Below are 24,919 nucleotides of genomic sequence, written 5' to 3' on the forward strand. Positions count from 1 at the left end.
CGTCCATGCAAATCAACCCAGCTTAGTGTACATATACACAAGAGTGGCTGCTTGCTGTTTTTGTTGTTGTGATTATTTACTAACAGCATAGGCCTAACATTTTTTCCTTCTTCTCCTCGGATTTAAAAATTTGATTCAACTAAGAAAAAATATTACATCACAATAATGGTAAAATGTTATTGAAGGCCTTGAGCTCGATTCGAACCCGCGACCATAAACCCAAGCATTTTAAAAGATCTTAAAATAGAAACTTGTAGACACGTTTGAAACCAGATATAAAATTAAAATGTTTAAATATATAAACTTTTAAAAACTTCTTGTTTTAGATAAAGAACCCGAAACTTTAAACTTCCTGCTAAAAACCTAAGATTGCAAAATTTTAAGTTCACTGTTTGTTTCAAAAATATGATAGCTTGGCGAGTGTAGCACACTACTGTAATTCGGGGCACGTTAGTTCGAAAGCTGGCCACCATTTACTAAATTTTTCTTTTTCTTTTATAACTGCAGATGTAGACTTGTGTTGTTTAAAACTGAATCCCAGTCATGAGCAATTTTTACGAGGTATGGTATAATTGAAATTTTAAACCAAATTTGGTTTGGTCGTATCGACGTGCCATAAAAAAATTAGTAGTTTTTTACTTATGTAAAAAATTTGGAAAGTGCTAGTTTTCGTATGTCACGTCGATATATAAATGCACAAAATAGTTTCAGATTTAGGCTCAAACTTTTAAACTGTGTGTCGAACCATATGAAATCTCTAATACATACTTATTAAATTTCCTACGTGTTTAATCAGAACTTCAATGAATTTTATTATTTCAAATGGGAGTGGTACTGCTAACTTTCCATTCAACACTTTCTCTTACTGTGTGTCCCAATAAACTTATTTCGGAAAAGGTTCTAGCGCAAACAAGCTAGTCTTGCTGAGAGCATAAAGAAAGCTCTTTTTACACGAAAATTCAAAGCTGTGACATTAAGTTAAAAATTTTTGAATGAAATTTAAAATATCTTATATATTAACATACTCGCTCTAAAACTCTTTTACGTGTACTAATATCTTGATACTATAAATATGCATATTGCACTTATACTTGCCTTTCCATACAAATTTATGACCCAAACAAATCTTGCTTGAATTATGTGCCCCAATTTCTAAAACTGTGTGAAAATCTCAAAAATTTATTATGTAAAATTTGTGTTTATTTATGCATACATACATTTGTGAATTTATATACTAACCAAAATACATTATTCTTCTTACAGCCGCTGGATCGAGATCAACCAAATGGTCGTCCACAATGGCGTTTCACAGTTTTTGCACAAGACGAAGGTGGTGAGGGACTCGTTGGTTATGCTGATGTGCAAGTAAACTTAAAGGATATCAATGATAATGCACCAATTTTCCCGCAAGGTGTTTACTTTGGTAATGTGACTGAAAATGGCACTGCTGGCATGGTTGTAATGACAATGACAGCTGTAGACTATGATGATCCAAATGAAGGATCTAATGCAAAATTGGTGTATTCAATTGAAAAGAATGTGATTGAAGAGGAAACGGGTTCACCAATATTTGAAATTGAGCCCGATACAGGTGTCATTAAAACTGCGGTCTGTTGTTTGGATCGTGAACGTACACCAGATTATTCTATACAAGTAGTAGCGATGGATGGCGGAGGGCTAAAAGGCACGGGGACGGCTTCAATACGTGTCAAAGATATAAATGATATGCCGCCGCAATTTACAAAAGATGAATGGTTTACTGAAGTGGATGAAACGGATGGCACATCATTACCTGAAATGCCTATACTAACGGTGACAGTGCACGATGAGGATGAAACCAATAAGTTTCAATATAAAGTGATCGATAATAGCGGCTATGGCGCTGATAAATTTACAATGGTGCGTAATAATGATGGTACGGGCTCACTGAAAATCGTACAACCACTCGATTATGAAGATCAGCTGCAAAGCAACGGTTTTCGTTTTCGCATACAAGTCAATGATAAAGGTGAAGACAATGACAATGATAAATATCATGTTGCCTATTCGTGGGTTGTGGTGAAATTGCGTGATATTAACGATAACAAACCACACTTTGAACGCGCCAATGTTGAAGTTTCTGTATTCGAAGACACAAAAGTGGGCACTGAGCTAGAGAAATTTAAGGCTACCGATCCCGATCAAGGTGGTAAGAGTAAGGTATCTTATTCGATAGATCGTTCATCAGATCGTCAACGTCAATTTGCTATTAATCAAAATGGTTCTGTTACAATACAACGTTCACTCGATCGTGAAGTTGTTCCACGGCATCAAGTGAAAATATTGGCTATCGATGATGGTTCACCGCCAAAAACAGCAACCGCTACATTAACTGTAATTGTTCAGGATATAAATGATAATGCACCTAAATTCTTAAAAGATTATCGACCCGTTTTGCCAGAACATGTGCCACCACGTAAAGTTGTCGAAATATTAGCTACAGACGATGATGATCGTTCGAAGAGTAATGGACCACCATTCCAATTTAGATTGGATCCCAGTGCTGATGATATAATACGCGCTTCTTTCAAGGTGGAACAAGATCAAAGTAAGTAAAGCTTGATTTTCTTAAATATGTACTCAGGTTAGACTAGATATTAAAGTTTAGTGTAGGGATTACTTGCACGTAAGCTACATACTGCAATGTGGAGAATAATATGGAAAATCACATACAAATGTTTCGGTTTGGTGTGGTGTGGTGTTCCCACAAATGCTTTTTACATCTGGTAAACTTGTTTAGAATATTTTCGATTTTTGGATAATAAACTAATTATTACAAACATTAATTAGTTGTTATTGTTGTTGTGGCGCATAAGATATTCCCGGAAAGTTTTGGGGAGTGGTATCGATGCTGATGGTCCCTTGCCGGACATCCGGTATATTCCGGTAGGAAACAACATTAACATACAATCCCTATTAATTAGAAAACTGTATTGTTGTTGGAATCCGCTTCATTAAATTTTTGTCATACATACAAAAAGCTTCGTAGATCCTACAAAATCTATTCGGCCTTCGCATACATGTTGTGCGCGCGCAGCGATTGATATTCAGCAGAGCAAGCAGTGCATCAGTGCTCGGCTCACTGATGAATAGATATGAATTAAGCTTCTTGCTATTTGAGAGCACGCTTAAGGTTTATTTTTCCTAACCTTTGCCATTATTGCCACACTGCCAAAGAAATTTTTGGACATTTTAAAACAACTTTAAGGTGTTTTGCGACAAAATGGTTTCATTTACTTGTTTATTCCCATTCAAAAGTTATGCGCAGAAAGCCGTTTCATCGAGAGACTGCTTCAGCAGTATAAAGGTCTGAAATTCCTTGCTTGTCTAACTAATATTGAACCAGCTAAGAATTTTTTTTTAAATCCATATATTTTGATACCAAATTCTTCAAGTTTAATATATTAGAAGGTTAAACTTCATATACCTCATTAACTTCCAACCTAAGACCATAAATGTCGGCCTGTGACCTCGATCATTAACTCGAAAGCGAAAATAAAAAGTTTTGCTTTTAGCATTATCTGGAAACGAATGAACATACACTTAAAATCAGCTGTAGCTCGAGGAGGTCACACAAGGGTTGACATCGTATGTCAGTCTTGGCCCAGAATTAATCTCCGGCATAAGTCCGGCACTATCTAAATGAAGCCTGCATCGCCAACTAATTGGCTTCGAACATAATGGTATACCTGCCAAGGTTTTAACGAGAAGGAGACGATAGCGATACTAGATCACCAGCCCTTTCGATAGGGTTCGGCCTCAGCTACTAAGATGACCGAATAACAACAAAGATAGCCCATAGCAATCTTTTCCCAAACGTGTTGTCAGTTGTCGCCACCTACGAAGCCAAACTACAACAACGTCAATAAAAAGTACAACATCTTTCTTCCCAGAATGACAACAAATCAAAATTGGTGTTGTATATTGAAATATGAAACAACAAATCAGAGCAGTAAAATTCAATACTACTACTGCAAAAGAAACTAAAAGTAGCGAAACAACATTACACAGCAGATGGTGCAGGGCGGTGATCATTGAAAGAATGTTGATCGATTTTTCTGCCGTTAATTTGATTGTATGACAAGCCGGCAACAACGCAATACAATATTTGAAATTCCTGTGAATTTCAAAGCACGCGTTAATCATTAGGGTTGTTTCCACCATCTTCAGTTAGTCACTTGTTTATAAGTTATCGAAATTTTCGTTTCCTCAAAGCTTTGCGTGCCAGTCATGTCCAATAGAAAAGTGTAAACAAAAGTCAGCTGTTTGCCTTGTTTTTTCTACAAAATATTCACAGTTATTGAATTAACCAGGGGCTGACTACCCTGTGTTGGTGAAAAGGAAAATGTCAAATAAAGCTACCTGATAGATTGCTATCCCCCGGATAAACTTATCTGGGCATCATGAATATGGCACTTAGTCTCGGAAACCAATTTATTTGTTGTTATTAGCCAGCCGGAGCCAAAGTATATGAATGTCGATCGATGGTCTTACCGTTCGTTCGAATGTGTGACATACCGGCACTACCAAAATCAACATTTGAATTTCAAAGCATGCTGTGATCATTTTCTGGTTTATTCCACCGATATCAATTTAGTTGTTATTTGGAGCCAGCCGTACCCAAAGTGATATTGTTGGGAGACAAACGGCGCCAAAATAGCATGGACACTCTTGGCTTAGATCGTTGTTGTTGTTGTAGCAGTAGTTGGCTTAGTTTGTTAAGCTCTAGTGAAGATGAAGGCGGTTTTCTAATATATGCAATTAATACTACATATTAAGACCATTTCCAGAATAATACGATTAGATTTAACTCCATGTTTCAAAATGCAGTTTAAATACTTACAAATATGTCTATATTTTGAATTCATTCCAACAAGAGCTCACATATTTTGTTAATACATCTTCACCTCAACACAAATAAGGAACTACCAGCAAAACTTGAAATATATTTTTGAAAATTGTATTTAATTTAAGGCCATGTAACCCTGCTTGGGTGATAAATTAAAACTTAAAATATTTTAGTGAAAACCCAAATTGAGATTTAAAACTGATTATGATTTCATATGTATGCATGCCTATACTTCGGTTTTAGTAAGTGAATTAGTATTTAGCTACTGTTTATTTCTTTCATCTCATGTAATTTAAAGGCAAATATTCAAAATTAATTTTCCATACCAAATGTGTATTTCCACTTTCCCCCTCAAGGCCACCAGCCTAGAATGCAAAGTAGCAACCTGTTCATACATACACACATCTGTACATGTATACGTATGAACTACACAGTCCATGTTGACCTCATGCTGATTCTTGTTATGTGTATTGTTTTGTCTTTTTGTAAAGTAAAGGCATTAGTTAGATTAAAAAGTAATTACAACACAAAATGTTACCTTTCGCTTGAAAATGTAAGAGTAAATTGGGGATACTCATACATAGTGGATGCATTAATAGCTCTAAAACAAATGTCTTTGTGTAAGTAATTTTATATGCAAAATACACTGACAATCATACATACATATATATTAATGTACGTATGCATATGTATAATTTATAGGTAGACAACAGCAAATTCCCAGCAAGCATATTAAAAAAACTAGAGTTCGCCCAGTGGTTAAAACTCATCCACGAACGGAATTATAATTTTGCTTTCCTTTCCTTTCCCTTCGTCGCCTTTCATTTCCTTATGTTTCCTTTGGTCTTTTTATTTTCCCTTATCTCCTTCCGTCTCCTTTCCTTTCCTCTCCCCTCTTTTCTTTTTCTTTTCTTTCCTAGCCTATCCTTTCCTTTGTCTTCATTTCCTTTCCGTTCATGTCCCTTCCTGTCTTTTCTTTTCCTTTCATTTTCTCACCTTCCCTTAATTTACTTTCCTTTTTCTTTCTTTAATTTTTTTTAATTTCATTTTATATTATATATATTTTTTTATTTTATTAAAGTTTATTTTTATTTTTTTTTATTTTATTTTACTTTATTTTATTTTATTTTATTTTATATTATTTTATTTTATATAATATTATTTATATTATTTTACTTTATTTTATTTTATTTTATTTTATTTTGTTTTATTTTATTTTATATTACTTGATTTATTTTATTTTACTTTAGTTTAGTTTATTTTTTATTTCTTTTTTATTTTACTTATCTTCATTTTATATTCTTCTATTCTTTTATATATATTTTTAAATTTAATTTAATTTTATTTAATTTTATTTTATTCCTTTTAATATTGTTTTATGTTATTAGATTTAATTTTTTTGTTTGTTTTTTATTTTATTTTATAATTTTATTTGTTTTTTTTTTTTTGCTAGAGTTTTCTTTATGTTGTAACGAGAAGAATTCTGTATGAACAAAAATCGTTTTATTCGGATAAGCCGCTCTATAAATAAAGAGCCGGACGCTCTTTTTGTCTTTAAAAAATAAAAGTTTGAATTTAGCTTTTATTTTCGGGCTTATATAAAAAAAGTCCGCGACTAATTATTTCTCTCAAATCAAAAATAAAAGTCCGAGAATAAATTTTTTCGGATGGACTTTTCCTAGAAAAGAAATAACAGTTGGGGTCCCTGTTTTCAAGCAGATAATTTGATAACGAGCTGAGGTGAACACCCAAACTTTTTTATAGTTTTTGTTTTTTTTTTTTTTTTGTTATTTTTTTAAACCTTGATAAACGTACTAGCAAAGATTTAGTTGGTTTCAATGGCAATTATAAAAAATTTCGCTACCTACTCTTACTAAGCATAAAGCTGTAAATTTTGCCTGTTCCGTACAACCACATGCTTATTTTTGATTTTTTCAACACATATATAAATATTTTTAAAAAATTTTATATTTTGTTTGCACGTTTACCACAAAATATAAAGGCACTAAATAACTTGTTTTATAAAAATATAATTTTCTTTAAGTAAGATCGAAAGCTGTAAAAACACGTACAATTTGTCAAGCAGTTACCATGAAAATGTTTGCTTCCTGTATTCAAGCTTTGATGTTAGTCTTGTATCCAGAGATTCAAACTGCGAAGATATGCGAAATTATTGTGCGTTCAACTATTCAGTCAACGGAGCTGTTATGTTTGCCTGCTGTTTTTACAACCATGCTTCGATATCGGAGAAACCTGTGCCGAGATTTTTGCGGACTGTACTGAAATATGTGTCTGCCAAGCCTCGAGTTTTGAAGTTTGTTTGCGACATACTCAGTGAATCATATGTGTTTTCCCACATCTTCGTTGCTTAGACCTCAATTCTTGAAATGAAAACATCTTCACACCGATCAATGCCGATTTTATAGTCTTTTATAGTCATACTCTCAAGTCCGACTCTTTACAGATTGTTCTTTATTTACGTTGTTCTAGTTTCCTTCTGAGTTATCGGATAAAAAGCAAGTAAATACTGTCTAAAAATAATTGACCTTATTCAATTCTAATTATAGTATTAAATAAAGTTATACATTTTAATTTAAAGCTGACCTTACTTTATGAACTAAAGTTGAATTGATCTCTCTCTTTTATACTGGTTTCTTCACACTGCCTATACGCTCATTACATTCTCGAGTCTACGGTCATCTAGTTATCTTTTATTCCACTGTATCTCATACGCGTGTACTTTTTGCTTTTGCTCGTTTATACATTAGCATGTGTAAATTACATTATCTATTGCTTGCGTTATCGTTCTTGTTGTAGCAGAGTTTTTTTTATTAGACACGTGTTACTATCAGTCTGGATCCTTGGTGTAACAGCAAAGTCAAGCTTTCTATTAAAAACCCGTCATAAACTTTACTCAAAATGAAAGAAAACCAAAACGGTCGCCGTAAAAAATTACTCGAAATAAAGCCACCATTATCACAAAAAAGCGAAAAGATGTCAGGTGGCCATAAACTAAACCCATCACTACCTTAAATTGATTTATGGCGTAATTCCAAAGCAACAAACTAAGTGACAGGTTGATCTAGATAATTTTTATGACTAGTAACCTCTAGACCTTAACAACTTTTTGGATCGTAATATCTGAGAATTGGTGGCTTGTAGGAAAAAAGTCAGTGGACGTTTTTTGTAGAAAATTTTATGATCTACAATTTTTGTTTTCCTGAAAATCGCGAAAAACTATTGTTTTTTGACTTGTGACCTTGACTTAAATTTCTTTGATATACTGGAATGGTTAGGAGTTTCAAAATGTTATACATATATAATGATGTTTTAAACAGTTTTCAACATCAATATTTGATGCATGAGTTGGAGCTATATATGCCGCCAATATAAATGAACGTTCATTTCTCTTTACCAAATGTTTTCTCAGGGAGGATAAATACTCTATTACTCCCTTTGTACTACTTCCGTACGCATATGGCTGTATTAATGCCGCATGAATACAAAAGCATGTATACGTACGTACGTATATTTCATACGTAAAAAAGCACTATGCCAGTATTGATAAATAGGAATTTATTTTACAATAACAACAATATTAGTAACATGATTGTGACCATAAACTTGGATTATATCAACCATTAATATGCGCACAATTCTTCCGGTTTGGTCGAACCCCACCATCCTGAAAACTGTCTTCACAAAAGTTTTTCAATGACGGTAAAGCATCCTAGGGCCACACGGTCGACGGTCGTAATTAATCCCCGATATATTCGAAGTTTATCATTCCACGTTTCCCAATCTCTTATCATTTATTAATATTTTTGTTGTTGTTGTAGCGATAAGGACACTTCCCGAAGGCCTTGGGGAGTGTTATAGATGTTGATGGTCCTTTGCCGGATCCGGAGATCCGGTACGTCCCGGTAACAAGCACCATCTCGGGAACGATTTGGTATGACTACATGCAATCTTCTAGGCCACCCCTCCCCCCCCCCCCCCCCCCCCCCACCCTAATCTATCAGGAGTTTGGGGTCGCCAGAGCCTCGGCTCTTAATGAAACAAGATTCGCAACGGGTAGGTGAGGTTGACAATTGCGTTGGAGAAGCTATATATTGCGCTGGCAACTCCTTGATAGGGTTGCGCTACACAACTGCTTCTATCATTATACAGATATATCTACCACGGGTATATTCTAAGCGCCCTAACCCGCTGGGCAGTTATTCATGTCTTGAGGTTCTTTTCGAAAAAAAAGATTTGTTACCTTTAGGTACATTTCATAAATACGTATAAATTTTTGAACACAACAAAGGAAAGTCAAAGAGCCCTAAATTATATGTTTACGTGTAGACAAAATTAAAAAAAGTAAATTTTTTAAAACATACTTTAATTCATACAACATGCGTATTTCATGTACGCATACAATTTTTCGCGCTCGGTTACTCATTAAGTGCTCATACTATTTCACTAATGTAGCATGAATACCTTTTGTATGAATAAATACTAAGCCGGACCCGTGCGCATTTTGCGCAACAAATAAAAAAGTCGCATATCAAATATCAACAGAAATCAGTTGTTCTATCAATCAGTCATCTAGCAATAAAAACTTGCATGCGCTTGCGATGCCATCTGGCGAATGTTGGCAACTGCCGGTAATGCAGTGATAGTTCTAATCAAATATTCACAATAGTGCCATAGTACTAATATAGTTCTTTGCATGCTCCCAATCGCTTATTTTTAACAAATTATTTTAATAAATTATAGCTAAACAAAAGCTCTACTAACAATGATGCCCAAAGCTCGCTAATAGCACAAATCTCCATATTTACAACCAAAAATTTATTTATAGATTTAAATTCCAAATAAGAGAGAAAAAGGGAACTGCATATAAAAAGAGCAATTAGAAATAATATCGTTAGCTTAATGTGAAAATGTGCTAAGTAACTTTTTACGAATTTTACTTGAGACGAAAAAAAATGAATAATTTTTGAAATAACCTTTTGGTTTTCCCATTACTCCTCACCTTTGATGATTGAAATAAAACACTAAAACTATATATTTCACAAAAAATACTTTTTATTTGTCAAACTATTTCTAACGGTTCTGATCTGGACTCTTTTGCTGGATGGTGCAGTAGACAATAATTTATATTTAAATTCAAACAATTGCTGTGTTGTTTCTTATTGCAAAAAGACAACTGCCACATACTTTATCTAAAAAATAAATACTAAATCTCTTAATCGTTGTCAAGAGAGTAAAGAATTGAGTGTACTTTTTAACTTCCAAACTCTCTTTTTTTAGTACCACTGACTCCGTTCTTTCAAAATTTGTTGCAATGTTTGTGTTCAGTAGACTTAACACCAGTGACTTTAAGGACTCTATGACGTTGAAGGCACTTTATATATCCTTGGTCAAAAGTCCTCTTGAATATTGCTCAATAATATGGAATTCTTTTTATGAATATAACTCCTACAAAATTGCGATAGTTCAAATTTTTTTTACAAAAATTGCTTTACGTATGCTTCACTGGCCAGACGGCCTCTCATTGCTGTGATTTATCTAATTTCTTCATTCCATATATTGCAATGCGTGATCTTCTGCACAATAGATTATTTATCTAAATAACTAATAAAACGAATTATGCTATGAATGAACCTATAACTAGGACTATACATCTAACAAATCGATTCAGTAGTGTTCTTAATTTTAATAAAAACTTATATAAGTTTAAGCTTGAATTGTTTTCTATTTTTAACTAGTCTGTAAGAAAGCATGTAGTTATCGACATTTAAGAATTGAAGAATATTTTGGTCAGCGCAAAGCATTTATCAAACACCAAACTCAAGGCGTTGTGTAGGCAACCCTCTCAAGGGGTTCACAGCGCAATATATAGCTTCTCCAACCCAATTACCAACCTCACTTACCCGTGGCGAATTCTGTTTCATTGACAGACGAGGCTCTGGCGACCCCAAGTTCCTCATAGAACTAGGGAGGACGGGATGGCCTAGAAGGTTTAATGGGGTCATATGAATCATTCCCGAGATTTTCGAACTAGTACCTTAATAATGCTTTGTTACCGGAACGTACCGGATATATATGTGGTAAAGGACCATCAACATCGGCCAAAGCCTTCGGGGAATGCCTTTATCGTTAAAAAAACAACAACAACAAAGCATGCACTTTTATTCTGAATTAAATAAGTAAATAAATTGAGCGCACAAAGAAATGACTAGTAATTCAGATTGATATTATTGACTGGTTGACCTAGCACATTTTTTTTGAACAGTTAACGACTTAACACATTTACACATCATTGGAAGCAGCACGTAAAAATTAAAAATTAAAATATTTTTTTCTTGTGATCTATGTATTTTGAATTCAGTTTTAAAACTGCATTAAAACACAATTTTTCAAAAAAAGTGACTTAGCACATTTTCACATTAAGCTAACTATATATAACGTGATTTCAATTCAAAAACAAGTAAGGACGGGACTGTCTTCGGCTGTGCCGAAGACTTCATATCTTTTATGAATGGGGCTGAACAATAATCATATCCCGTTTATAATCTATAAATAATCGGATGTATAAAATAAGAAATATATAGTGAAAAGCTCTACATACCTAAACGATTTAAAAGATAAATATAAAATAAAAATGGAAAAAAACCTTCTTATCTGAACGACCGGTATGGGATATATAGCCCCGATCGAAATGATTTTTACAGGAAATCTTCTATGATATATTAGAATAAATATCACCCAGTTTAACGTTTTTATATTGGAAATTAAGGGAGAAATTGCCAAAAATATTTCTATCTGAACGATCGGTTGTATGGGATATATACTATATATAGCTCCGATCAAAGTGATTTTTTCAGGATATCTTCTATGATATATTATAATATATATCACCGAGTTTCACGTTTATACTTTCTAAATTGCGGCAGGAATGACCAAAATCGTCTTATCTGAACGATCGGTTGTATGAGAGATATATGTTATAGTGGTCCGATCCTACCAGATCCGACAAATGTCTAATATAATACAAAAATACATCCTTGTGCCAAATTTCATTGAGATATCTCAAAATTTGAGGGACTAGTTTGCGTTCAAACAGACAGACGGACGGACAGACTGACATGGGTATATCAACTCAGTTCGTCGCCCTGATCAATTCGGCATACTTAATGGTGAGTTTGTCTTCTATATTTCTCAACGTTACAAACATCGGACCAAAGTTAATATACCATTTCATGTTCATGAAAGGTATAAATATGAATTTTACATACTTTTTGATGCATATAACACACATGCCTCGTGTATGTAGAAAACTTATTTCAACCGGGAAGTTTTTTTAATTAGAAAAACGTTTTTCTAAGCGCTGTGTCGACCCTCGGTAGTGATTTGGCAAATACTTCGAATGCATTTCTGCCACGAAAAGCTTCTCAGTGAAAAATCGTCTGCCTTGCAGATGCCGTTCGTCTAGATTAGTCGGGCATCGCAGTTTTCAACAAAAAATAAATAAATAAATAAACTGATTGGGATAATCATATATCTGGTATGCAGTAGTAGGAGCACAGATACAATCTTAAGTTTCTATTGAGCATACAAAAGTAATAAAAGCAAAAATTGTACACTGGGTTTTCTCGAATTCATAAAAATACAAGCCAGTGCAATTAAAGTTGAATTCTTTACTGCAATTCCCACAATAGCTTACCCTTTACATTTTATACCCTGTCCTTGATCCCATTCTTAAAATACAAAACAATGGAATTATCTTTTGTTCTGAAAACAAAATAACCAAATACCGAATGTGGAACCAGTAAACAATTTAAAATTTGAATGAATTGCGAATTGTTACTTTCTAATTTGGTTTTGGCTTTGCTCAATAAGGACACTGCTGCCTCTGACAATAACAACAACAATATAAAATTTATTTAAGTTTCAGATGTAGCATAAATTTAAAATGCACGTACATAGCTAGAATAATAATTTGAAATAAAGTTACTAAATAAACAAACAAATAAACTTTCTAATACACAATTGTGGTTTTGAGTTTCAAACACGAAATTTAGGTTAGGTATGAAATTTCATAATTGCGCCATGAAATGTTGTAATTGCTGAGGGTAAAAATAGTTTAGATATTACATTAAAAACTTAAGTAATTAAAGCCTTTTTAAAAACAAATATAATTATTCTCATTTACTATACTCTCTCTTTCTTTCCAAACAGAGGGCGCAAACGGCGACGGTATGGCTGTCATCTCATCTCTTCGCTCATTCGATCGTGAACAGCAAAAAGAGTATATGATTCCTATTGTAATCAAAGATCATGGCTCACCAGCGATGACTGGAACCAGCACGCTTACTGTCATAATCGGCGATGTGAACGATAATAAAATGCAACCTGGTTCCAAGGATATATTCGTCTACAATTATCAAGGCCAATCGCCCGATACACAAATAGGACGCGTTTATGTTTATGATCTCGACGATTGGGATTTACCTGACAAGAAATTCTATTGGGAATCACAAGAACATCCACGCTTCAAGTTGGATGAAGATTCCGGTATGGTCACAATGCGTGCTGGCACACGCGAAGGTCGTTATCACTTACGCTTCAAGGTATACGATCGTAAGCATACACAAACTGACGTACCAGCGAATATAACAGTAACGGTGCGCGAAATATCACACGAAGCGGTAATTAATTCGGGTTCAATACGTGTCGCTGGCATATCTGATGAAGATTTTATACGCGTTTGGAATTATCGTACACAAAGTTTGAGTCGTTCGAAATTAGATCGTTTCCGTGATAAGTTAGCTGATCTATTGAATGCTGATCGTGAAAATGTTGACATATTCAGCGTACAACTGAAGCGGCGTCATCCACCACTAACCGATATACGTTTCTCGGCGCATGGGTCACCATACTACAAACCTGTGCGTCTAAATGGTATTGTGCTGATGAATCGTGAAGAAATCGAAAAAGATGTGGGTTTCAATATTACTATGGTAGGCATTGACGAATGCTTGTATGAGAATCAGATGTGTGAGGGTTCATGCACGAATACGTTGGATATCAGCTCACTGCCTTATATGGTCAATGCAAATAAGACGGCGTTGGTGGGTGTGCGCGTTGACACGTTAGCTGAATGTACGTGTGGTGCGCGTAACTTTTCAAAACCAGAATCTTGTCGTAATACACCTTGCTACAATGGTGGACGTTGCGTTGATACGCGTTTCGGACCACATTGCTCATGTCCAGCGGGTTATAATGGACCACGTTGTCAACAGACGACACGTAGTTTCCGCGGCAATGGTTGGGCTTGGTATCCACCGTTGGAAATGTGTGATGAATCACATTTAAGTTTAGAGTTTATAACACGCAAACCGGACGGTTTGTTCATATATAATGGTCCTATTGTGCCACCTGAACGCGAGGAAATGATTATCACCGATTACATTGCACTCGAATTGGAGCGTGGCTATCCGCGTTTACTTATCGACTTTGGCTCAGGCACATTAGAGTTGCGTGTCAAAACGAAAAAGTCATTAGATGATGGTGAATGGCATCGCATCGATGTCTTTTGGGATACAGAAAATGTGCGCATGGTTTTGGATTTTTGTAAGTCCGCCGATATAAGTGAAATGGAAGATGGCACACCACCTGAATTTGATGATATGTCATGTCAAGCGCGTGGACAAATACCACCATTCAACGAATACCTCAATGTAAATGGCCCACTACAAGTGGGTGGCATTTATCGTGATCTCTTCGACCCTGCACTATATTTTTGGCATTATGCGCCAGGCGCTAAAGCTTTTGATGGTTGCATACGTAATTTGGTATTCAACTCTAAACTATATGACTTGGCGCACCCAGGATTATCACGCAACAGTGTCACTGGATGTCAACAAACAGAGGAGGTGTGCTCACAATCAGAACAAACAGCGCGCTGTTGGGAGCATGGCAATTGTGTTGGTTCACTATCTGAAGCGCGCTGTCAATGTCGTCCCGGTTGGACGGGACCTGCATGTAATATACCAACAATACCAACTACTTTCAAGCAACAGAGTTATGTTAAGTATGCGCTTAGCTTTGAACCGGACCGTTTTAGTACACAAATGCAATTACGTTTTCGTACACGCGAACAACATGGTGAACTATTTCGTGTTTCTGACCAACACAATCGCGAATATGGAATACTTGAAATTAAGGATGCACGTCTGCACTTCCGTTACAATCTGAATTCATTGCGTACAGAGGAAAAAGATTTATGGTTGAATGCTGTGGCAGTGGACGATGGTCAATGGCATGTTGTACGTATTAATCGTTATGGTTCGGCGGCGACGTTAGAGCTAGATGGCGGTGAAGGACGACGTTACAATGAAACATTTGAATTTGTGGGTCATCAGTGGTTGTTGGTGGACAAACAGGAGGGTGTTTATGCTGGCGGTAAGGCAGAGTATACGGGTGTGCGCACATTTGAAGTGTATGCGGACTATCAAAAAAGCTGCTTGGATGATATTAGGTGAGTAGAGGACGAAGAGCACGAAAGTTGAATTTCTGTATTAGGGTGACCAAAAAAAAAATTTTTTTTTTCGTTTTGGTAAAATTAAAATATTGTTCAAGACATCCGAAAAGATAGACTGTAAAAATTTCAGCTTTGTATTTTAATGTTTAGAGGTGACTCATTGTTGTAAATCGTATGTGGATTTTTCAAGCTTTTATAAAAAGAGTACCAGAGCTTAAACCTTAAGTAGTACCCAAACCACTAGGTATATATGTATGTATACTAGGACGGGTCAATTTGTCGGGAGAAAAAAAATCGCCCATTGCTCTGTGAAAATCATATTCTAGGGATCAAAATAAGAAACTTTGCCGAAGGAACCATACCTCTAAAACGAATTCTGATGCCCCCCCCCCCCCCAATTTGTTTCGAACTTTTGGGTAGGGGCAAATTTTGAAAAATCCCACTTTGACCCATTTAGAGTGCTCCAATCGAGTCCAAATGTATGACCGACCCTCACTAACTTAGGAGGCCCGACCCACCGATGCCAGTGGCACACCCCCTGGAACCCCCCTGGGGGTTCACCATAAATGTGGGTCGGACCTCCAAAGTTAGTGGGGGTCGGTCATACATTTGGACTCGATTGGAGCACTCTAAATGGGTCAAAGTGGGATTTTTCAAAATTTGCCCCTACCCAAAAGTTCGAAACAAATTGGGGGGGGGGGGGGGGGGGGGGGGCATCAGAATTCGTTTAAGAGGTATGGTTCCTTCGGCAAATTTTCTTATTTTGATCCCTAGAATACGATTTTCACAGAAAGGAATGTTTTGCTAAGTTGATTTATTCAGGAGGTTTTAGGTTAAAGTTCAACCTCAAAATGCGTGTGAGTACCTATAGGATTCATAGAGAAAAACTAAAGTCGCGCTGAGGCACCTCTAGACATTTTTTTTGCCCACCCTAGTGTACATTGTTTTCAAAGTAGTCGTCCATCAACTGCCTAACATTTTTGTTTTATATATTTGCATTTACCTCTACTTTTAGACTTGAGGGTAAACATTTACCATTACCACCTGCTATGAATGGCACACAATGGGGTCAAGCGACTATGGCGCGCAATCTAGAAAAAAATTGTCCTTCCAACAAACCTTGTTCGAATGTCATTTGTCCTGATCCATTTGAATGTGTGGATCTTTGGAATGAATATGAATGCACGTAAGTTGCAAAAGTACAAAATTTATTTGTTTGTTTTTGTTTATGCAATTGGCGCGCATGCACATTAATTTTCATTTCTCTCTTTTTTACGTTTTGTTCTCATAAACAATTTTTGAGTTTCTCATAATCTCGCATTCTAAACACAAAACATCATAAGTAAACAACAAACACGTTAAAAGATTAGATTAAAATACAGTTCGGAAATGTTCCGTGACCGAAGACCGTTTTTTAGTTAAAATTATTGAAGGTATGAGTGGAATATCACGCTCGGCTGTCAGTTCGAAAACATTCTAAGACATTAAGTATTTCAAGAAAACTCAATCTCGGATTTTTTTCTAGTTTTTTTCTGCGATTCCGATATATGGCGTTTTTTTTAGAAGTTTTCTGCGTTTGTTTTCGAAACGACAAACGAGTTAGGGTGTTATTCCACTCAATAACAGGAATATTAAAATGGTTATATTATATTTTGTGCACATGCATTATAAAGGTCGGATATATCTTGCAACAATTTACATCAGAATCGCATATTTCAACTAGTATCTTTAGAGATTGAGATAAACCCTTCCTCAAAATATATATGAACTATCCACACACTCAACTCAGACTAATGATAGTCTGTGTTTCGTCCAGTATTCTCTTTGAGTTTTTGGCAAATCTTTTTGAAGTTATGAAAAGCCGGTGGTTACTAACTTTAAGTAATATTTACCGTGTTTGTTTGGCACGATTTTTTGATATATTAGGCAGTCATAAATTTTTAATCATAAAAAGCTCGAACACTTATAAAAAAATGCTCCCATAAGTTAACAAATATATTTTGAAAAGCCTATATCTTCCAATCATTTTTTGTTTGCCTTTACGAGATTTTAAAGACTACTTAACTCGTGTACTCGCGTGCTTATCACAAGGACAGCTCACCGATACTGTGTATGTCCACAAGCTAAAAGCATCCCCCGGGGAGCTTAACCGGTTGCATTACTAAACATAGATAGAGACTCTTTTAGTAAACTGTCCAGCTTAGAGCTGTTACAAGAATATGGTCAGTACCTCGATGTGAACATCGTAATGATGCATGGAATACTGAGAAGGCTGAAGGGATGGGCGTAGGCAGCAAGGCTCAATACAAATCTCACATATTCGGGACTAATGCTTTTCATTCAGTGTGAAGTTAAATTAAGACCAGAAAGCTTAGCGTGTCCATGCAGCTTTGTATGCCTACAAAAGAAAAATAAGAATAAAATTAAGCCTGCGGTCATTATTCCACTTATCATATTTTACGAAGAACTTGTGGGAAAATCTTTTCCCGTAAAAAGATGATGTGTAAATAATACCTTTAACTTAATGTTTGTTAAAAAGTTGTTTACATTTCAGAAAACAAGAGATATGAGTCTTGTGAGTCTTACATCGTAGGACTTTAGAAATTTTGTTGGCCGGCGCTTCTGTCCACGCCTTCCCTGCTTGATGGATTATATGCAACTACTGTCTCCTCTTGTTTTCTCCCGAACAGATTGAGATATCTGCCACTATAGCGAGTTCTGCACCCTATTTTTCCATCCTCCAGTCCTCATCTGACTTTTTGTTACCTTCGTTACCAACTCTCCGCCTCAATTGCGGTCACAAGGTCTATGTGAGTTCAGACATGGAACTATGTATTCCGTCTGCCTGATATAATATGGTACTATACCGCTAGGCCATACGGATTGCACTCAAGCTGCCCGGAGGAAGGGGATTACTTTTAACAGAAAGTAATAGGATCGCTTTCTCTCCTAGTCAATGTGACCCACGCGACCATTAACATAGATAGAAATTAAATTATTTACTAGCAAGGACACGTTTCATAGAAACGAGCTCATTGCCCTCATTCAGCCATCACTAATATATGCAGTCTAATAGTAAGAGAAAGCGACTCTTATACTGTTTTACTTTTAAGCAATCTGGAGATTCATACAACGAAAAACTGTCTTCAGCCTTACTTAAAATGATTAGCTGCTGTATTTTCTATGCGCTGACCTCATGAGGCGCATGTACAATTGTTGAGGTTGGAATACAAAATATAATTTTCCAGAAATAATGTTATTGCGATGGCCAAAAAATTTAAACAGTCGATGAAATTTTGCTTTGAGTATCACAAAGCTAACCAAAATACGAACTATTACATTACATTAATCGTTCATACCGTAATGTTATGTACATATCTGCTGCTCGTGTGAAGCAGTTTGCAGCGGTTGTTCTGAAGAGTTTTTCTTCGGCATGTTGTGCTATTTATACGCAATACAATCAGCAGCCAAAAAACTAATTGGTGCCTATGGTTATGACATTTATGCGAATACTGTCACAACTAGCAGTCAGCTGTTCCTCAAAAATCACGGAATCGGCCAATATTAAGCGCCATATTAGGCATGACGCCGTGACATTTCTTGCCGCAGTCACTGACTTTCACACGCACCACTAAAAGTTTCACAAAGGCACTCAGATTGACTGTCACTCACTGAAGTGAACGTGAATGCTCTTATATCATACGAATTCTGGTTCACACGAGAAGAAATGACTAGTTGCGCTTAACATAATTTGCTCCTAAATGTCTCGTAAAATTCAAACTTTTGAGTAGACCAAAAATACTCAACTATGCGTTCAAAAGAAATAACTCAGCGGTTGATCAACAGCTGTGCTTGCTGATTGCGTCCATTTTCTTCATTTTGACATCCACTGATAGAAATTTTTTTACGGTACTTTCTATTTGACAATCAAATGCAATAGCTTTTATTACCTCGTTACCATACTAAAACTTTGCTGATCAAATTTCAAAAACTACAAAGTTTCATTTCATACTACCTCATTAGCCTTTTCCCTAAAAATCTTAACTGCGTCAACTATTAATCCTATTTAAGTGACTTCCGTTAATTGCTAAATTTTATTTCAAATGTTTGGTATTTAGTGACAGTATTTTTCAATATAACTACAAAGTTCGCTACACTTTATTTTAGTACTTTCAAAACCAGAAATTGCTTCCACTTAATGTTGTCATTACATTTGATCGCAAGGCTGTATTCACTATTAAACACTTCCAAGTGTATAAAACACTTCAAATCATAAAAGACATGCAGGACATGCACGAAAAGCAAATAAAAGATGATAACGGTAAATTGTTTTTGTTTTTTATAGCCTCCCGTATACGTTCCCTTGTCAAATGTCATACGTGTTTTTGTCATAATCACTTCTAACTTTCAACTACAGACACACCAAATACATTTGTATGACACGTAAAATGTTGCAGCAGCTTTCGTGGGCAATGTGCTGGAATAAAAAATGTTCCTTACCCATAGCTCCATAGTAAAGAAACAAATTGCTGCAATCGCAGTTGCCAAAAAAAGGCAATGTGACATAAAAAACACCAGCTTAGACGTTGACATATCACTTTGTAAGTTTTCACACAAACATACATAACTACTTAATGGCATAAAATCGCATAACACGTGTCTGAATATTTATGTGTGCATAACTTTTGGGCGATAGCTGAAAAATATCGATCTAATTTTTCGATTTTATCGTAAGCGCCAAAAGGAGTAGATTTTTTCTGTTTATGACCAAACTTTGTTTGGTTTAAATGTAGACCTTACAAAGTCTAAAATGAAACGGGCTCATATGACTGGTTTTGAATTGAAAGAATTTGGTTTAAATTTAATCCCGAGAATTTCTATTTTTGAAATTTCTGCACTAAAATTTAAGCTCAAATATATTGTCAATTATGTTTACCCTCTAATAGTTTATAATATAAACAAAAAAAGGTTAAGAACCCGATACGAGTAAAACTTTTTGGTTTTAATTTTAAACTTTTTATCGAAAATTATATTTTTCAAGTGTCTGGACTAAAATTAAACCAAAGATATCTTAGAAATTGCTTAAAAAATAAATTAAACCAAAAATATTGTAGAAATTGCTTAGAACTATTTACAGGTAGTATAAAAATGCTTTCAAACAGCAGTAACCTATGCTAGGTTTAAAATTCAAACTAAAACTGTTGACCGTGCGCTTACTGCATTGGTCTTTAAACGTTTTAACCACAACGGCACAGCAGTCGCTTCTTCGCTGTGTTAACTGGCGCCAATTGCTAACACCAAGGGAATTAAAATAATTTTTCACTTAGTCCTTCCAGCGGAATGGGAATCGCTCTCTTGCTCTGCTTCCGTAGGCGGGTTCCGATAAAAAAATACTCTCCTAGCCGGAGCATCAACTTTCATTGGCACAACATTAGTCAGCGGAGGCGCTGTATCGTCAACGCGTAGAGGTCCGTGCATCTTTCGAAGAACTTTTCTCCTAGAGCCACCTAACATGATGTTGTCATGGTCCATGCTTCCTCACCAAATACCAGGATGGGTACGACAAGTGACATGTAGAGCATAACATTCGTTTGCCGAAAAAGGACTTTACTTTTTAATAGCTTACTTATTCCAAAATAGAATTTGTTGGCTATAGTGATTCTTGGCTGGATTTCAAAGCTGAAATTGTGTTTTGTGTAAACAAAGGCTCCCAAATATACGAAGTATTTTACTATTTCCAAATGATGACTGCCAAGAGTGGCGTGGTTGCCATAGCGCAAATGCTTTGATAACAGCAGGTACTTCCTTTTATCATCTATCATCATCAAACTCGTCTCTTCCGCCCCCGCCGCGGGGTTGAAAGTCGTCGCCTATGAAATGAAAGTCGTCAGCATACGCCAGTAATTGCATACTTTTATAGTATATTGTTCCAGTGCGGTTAAGTTCTGCAGCTAGTATAAATTTCTCCAGCATCAAATTAAAGAAATCGCACGATAGGGGGTCACACTGAATGAAATCTCATTTAGTTTCGAATGGCTCGGAGAGATCCTTCTTAATTCGGACTGAGCTGATGGTGTTGCTCAATCTCATTTTGCACAGCCGTATCAGTTTTGCGGGGAAACCAAATTCAGACATAGCGGTGTATAAGCAGCTCCTTTTCGTGCTGTCGAAGGCTGCTTTAACCTTTAACTACTGAGGTGAAATATTTGGGCGTAGTTTTTTTGGTGGGTGTAAATTTTAACTCTTTATAATCTATAAATAATTTTTGTCAACGAAAAAATTTTTTTTAAATTATTTGTTTCTAATTGGAATAATAAAACACATTTAAATGAATAAAATAATAAATTTAAAGAAATCGAACTTCTAGTTTAACAAAACAAGACATTTTTCTTAACACTAAAAAAAAACACAAACATAACTTTAAAAAAATTGTAAAAAAAAAATCAAAAACGCAAAGGCATTTTTCACAGCCAAATTTATGACATTAGGATCACAAAAAGGAAAACAAACAAAAATTATGTTATGTTATATGTAAAATTATGTAATACGTAACCCCGGACGAGTGGTAATTTTGACACCAGCCCTGGTATATGTCCGCTTATACAATACCCACGACTGTCCAAACACAACTGAATAATACCAATAGGATAAAGAGAAGATACCAAGAGAATGAAATTGATAGCGCTGAATTGAAGATAGTAAGTAAGAGAGAAAACAAACAACGAGGGATAAAATTTACCACCACCTCAGTAGTTAAAGGTTAAAACCGACGAAAATGTGATATCAATTCTTTTTTTGTGGGCTTTTTTTTCAGATTTGGCGCATAGTGACAATCTGGTCGATGATATATTCATCAGGTTTGAAGCCGCACTGATAAGGGCCAAACAGCCGATTCACAGTTCAAACTTTCGCACAAAACGCTTGGCAGGGCTTTATATGCGATACTGAGAAGAATGATTCCCTGAGAGTTAGCGCAGTTTGCCAGATCGCCCTTGTTGTGGACTGGCCGAAGACAAACGTCAGCGCCTTAGCAACTCGTCGCTGCTGTTTCTTAATAGCTCCACAAGCAATCCATCTGAGTATTGCTATTCTGACTGCATCATAAACGTGTAAGGGACAATTGTTCCGTCATCATTATTCAACGGAGCGGGTTCATAATTTTTGTGCAGTACATCGCTGTCTCCGCTGAAAAGGACAGAGAATTGCTCCCTCTTTAATCTAAAGTACTCTGCGGACATCGGCTACGACTTCGTCGTTTTCATTCATACAAAAGTTTGCCCCGGACCTTTAAAGAACAATATTTACAACAAAGAGAAAACTTCATCTCATTCCCTTACATTCCAAAAACTCTCAACAAATTTCAAAAGATAGAAATATTTCCTATCAATACCACATACATACTTTCCATACTGTCGGCTGAAAGCTTACCACACAAAGTTTATTTTCTCGGCTACGTGCAAAGTTGAGCATGAAAGTATGTGTATATACCTGCCACTATTCAAACTAGCTTATCAAAATCAAAAAATTAGGAAAAACATGCAAAGCATTTGAGATGCATTCAAAAACTTTTTAAATCTAGTAAATATAAAAATACGGCAAACCAAAATTCTTTGAACATTACAATATTTATGTAATAGCAACAAAAGCAAACAATGTGCGGTTACGTAAAAGAAGTAAATCTCATTGTAAGTTGATAGAGTTGGAGAGCATCGTATGGAAAGGGGTAGGGGTTGAAAAGAATAAAGAATTTCACAAGTTAAAGTGGAAAATCAATTTCATATTTTACTTTCCCTTTTTCAAGCTGAACACAGCCAAAATCATCTCATCGCGCACACTTTAACAACTGCTTAGCGATTCAACCAGCAACAAGCGACTTTCTGGTTCAGGCACCGAACGTCGAAGAAAACTTATTTGCGCGTTAACGAGCTTTTGTATTGTCTGTATGAGAAAGCATACGTGACAAAAGCTCAATAAAGCTCCACACATGTAAAGATTTGCTCATATCTACTTTATCCTTTTTCGAAGGCATAACGTACGATCTTTCAGATACTAATAATAACAGATGTGTTCGCGTACCTGATTTTCTGGAAGGTTATGCAACAAATGTTGCACATGTGGCGTTCCCGAAAACAAAAATGTGCAGTGCTGTGAAAATATATAGAGGGCAAAGGACAGCTAGACTTACACATTTTTAATGGAGCAAAGCTGTGTTCGCGTACCTAATTTTCAGGAAGCTCATGTAACAAATGTTGCATATTTGGCGTTCCCGTAAACAAAAATGTGCAATGCTGTTAAAATTTATAGAGGGAAATGTATAGCTAGACTTACACATTTTTAATGGAACAAAGCTGAACAAATTATTTTAACTGAGAACTTGCTTGTAAGACTCAATCGAAATTATGCATTTTGATTGATTATAAGTGTAATATTAGTTTCTTACTGCGATAGTCCAAAATATATGAAAAATATTAGCCTCAGAAATAGCAGTCTTTCAGATATGATAAAAATGTTGATCCTTGTGCCAAAAGTGTTCAGCAAACAAAGCTACTTCAAAACAGATATTCGTATATTATTTTGGAACAACTTTCTTTCAAACTAAATTTGAATATAATCATAACGTTTCCTGCTGTTTCTTTTTTAAATTGACATGAACGCTTATTCTTACTTAGCCCATTTCTTAATTATTCGCATATTAACAATAGTTGTAAGTATTTTGGATTTCTGTGTGTTGGTATGTCGAGCTTCCTATTTGTTAGTTTAGCGCTGACGTCAGTAAGCCTCACTTTGAAGTGTTTTCATTTCAAATATCGTACCTTCCAACAAGGCTTCCCAATATGATACCCCATTTTTAATACAAAGCGTCAAATTTCCCTCCTGAATGCGGCAATCCTAATCCCTTATACAATGCATAAAAATGACTCCGAAAAGAGTTATGAATGAAACAAATTATGAGCTGTTTATGAGCATAATAGGAGTCTTAAGGAGCTTCTGTTTAGATGTCTGATCGGACGCCGATTAAGAAGTCTGAGCTATTAACGCTCATATAATTTACGAAATACGGCTCATATTGGAATACTATTTTAAAAAGCGCAAATACACTCATTTCGGGCTCTTAAATGTAAGCGCTCCGATACTTTTTTGACTATGAATGTTTGCTTGGATATATCGATTGATGAGTATTTTCAGTACAGCACAACCACAAGTGCATAGACAACAAATATTGAAAAAGAACGGGTATTCTATAGTTATATCATATACTATATTAATAAATATACACGATTTGCTTGAAAGTTTATGAAAACTCGAGCAAAAGCATTGAATTTGATAAGAAAAGCCTTTCGAAAACTTTCGACTTACTTTATAGTTTGAGTGTTCAAGTTTCTGCGGATGCTGTCAAATGTTCTGTGGTCGCTTCACAAGAATTCGGCCATATGTGACAGTGTGTATATTTGTTATTTTGTTGCAAAGAGCAAATTTTTTTAACAAAAAAAAAAAAA

General features: G+C 35.5%; 1 protein-coding gene across 2 annotated transcripts in view; it reads left to right on the plus strand.

The window, feature by feature from the left end:
- Positions 1–24,919, plus strand: part of CadN (Cadherin-N) — an 855,435-nt gene that overhangs the window by 777,939 nt on the left and 52,577 nt on the right. For both annotated transcript variants that reach the window (XM_067767104.1, XM_067767103.1), the window contains 3 exons: positions 1,264–2,587; positions 13,118–15,419; positions 16,438–16,608. In XM_067767104.1, coding sequence (XP_067623205.1) covers positions 1,264–2,587; positions 13,118–15,419; positions 16,438–16,608 — 3,797 coding nt within the window. The remainder of the gene's footprint in view (positions 1–1,263; positions 2,588–13,117; positions 15,420–16,437; positions 16,609–24,919) is intronic.

Source organism: Eurosta solidaginis, chromosome 2, assembly GCF_040869045.1.
Source record: "Eurosta solidaginis isolate ZX-2024a chromosome 2, ASM4086904v1, whole genome shotgun sequence".
NCBI classification, from domain to species: Eukaryota; Metazoa; Arthropoda; class Insecta; order Diptera; family Tephritidae; genus Eurosta; species Eurosta solidaginis.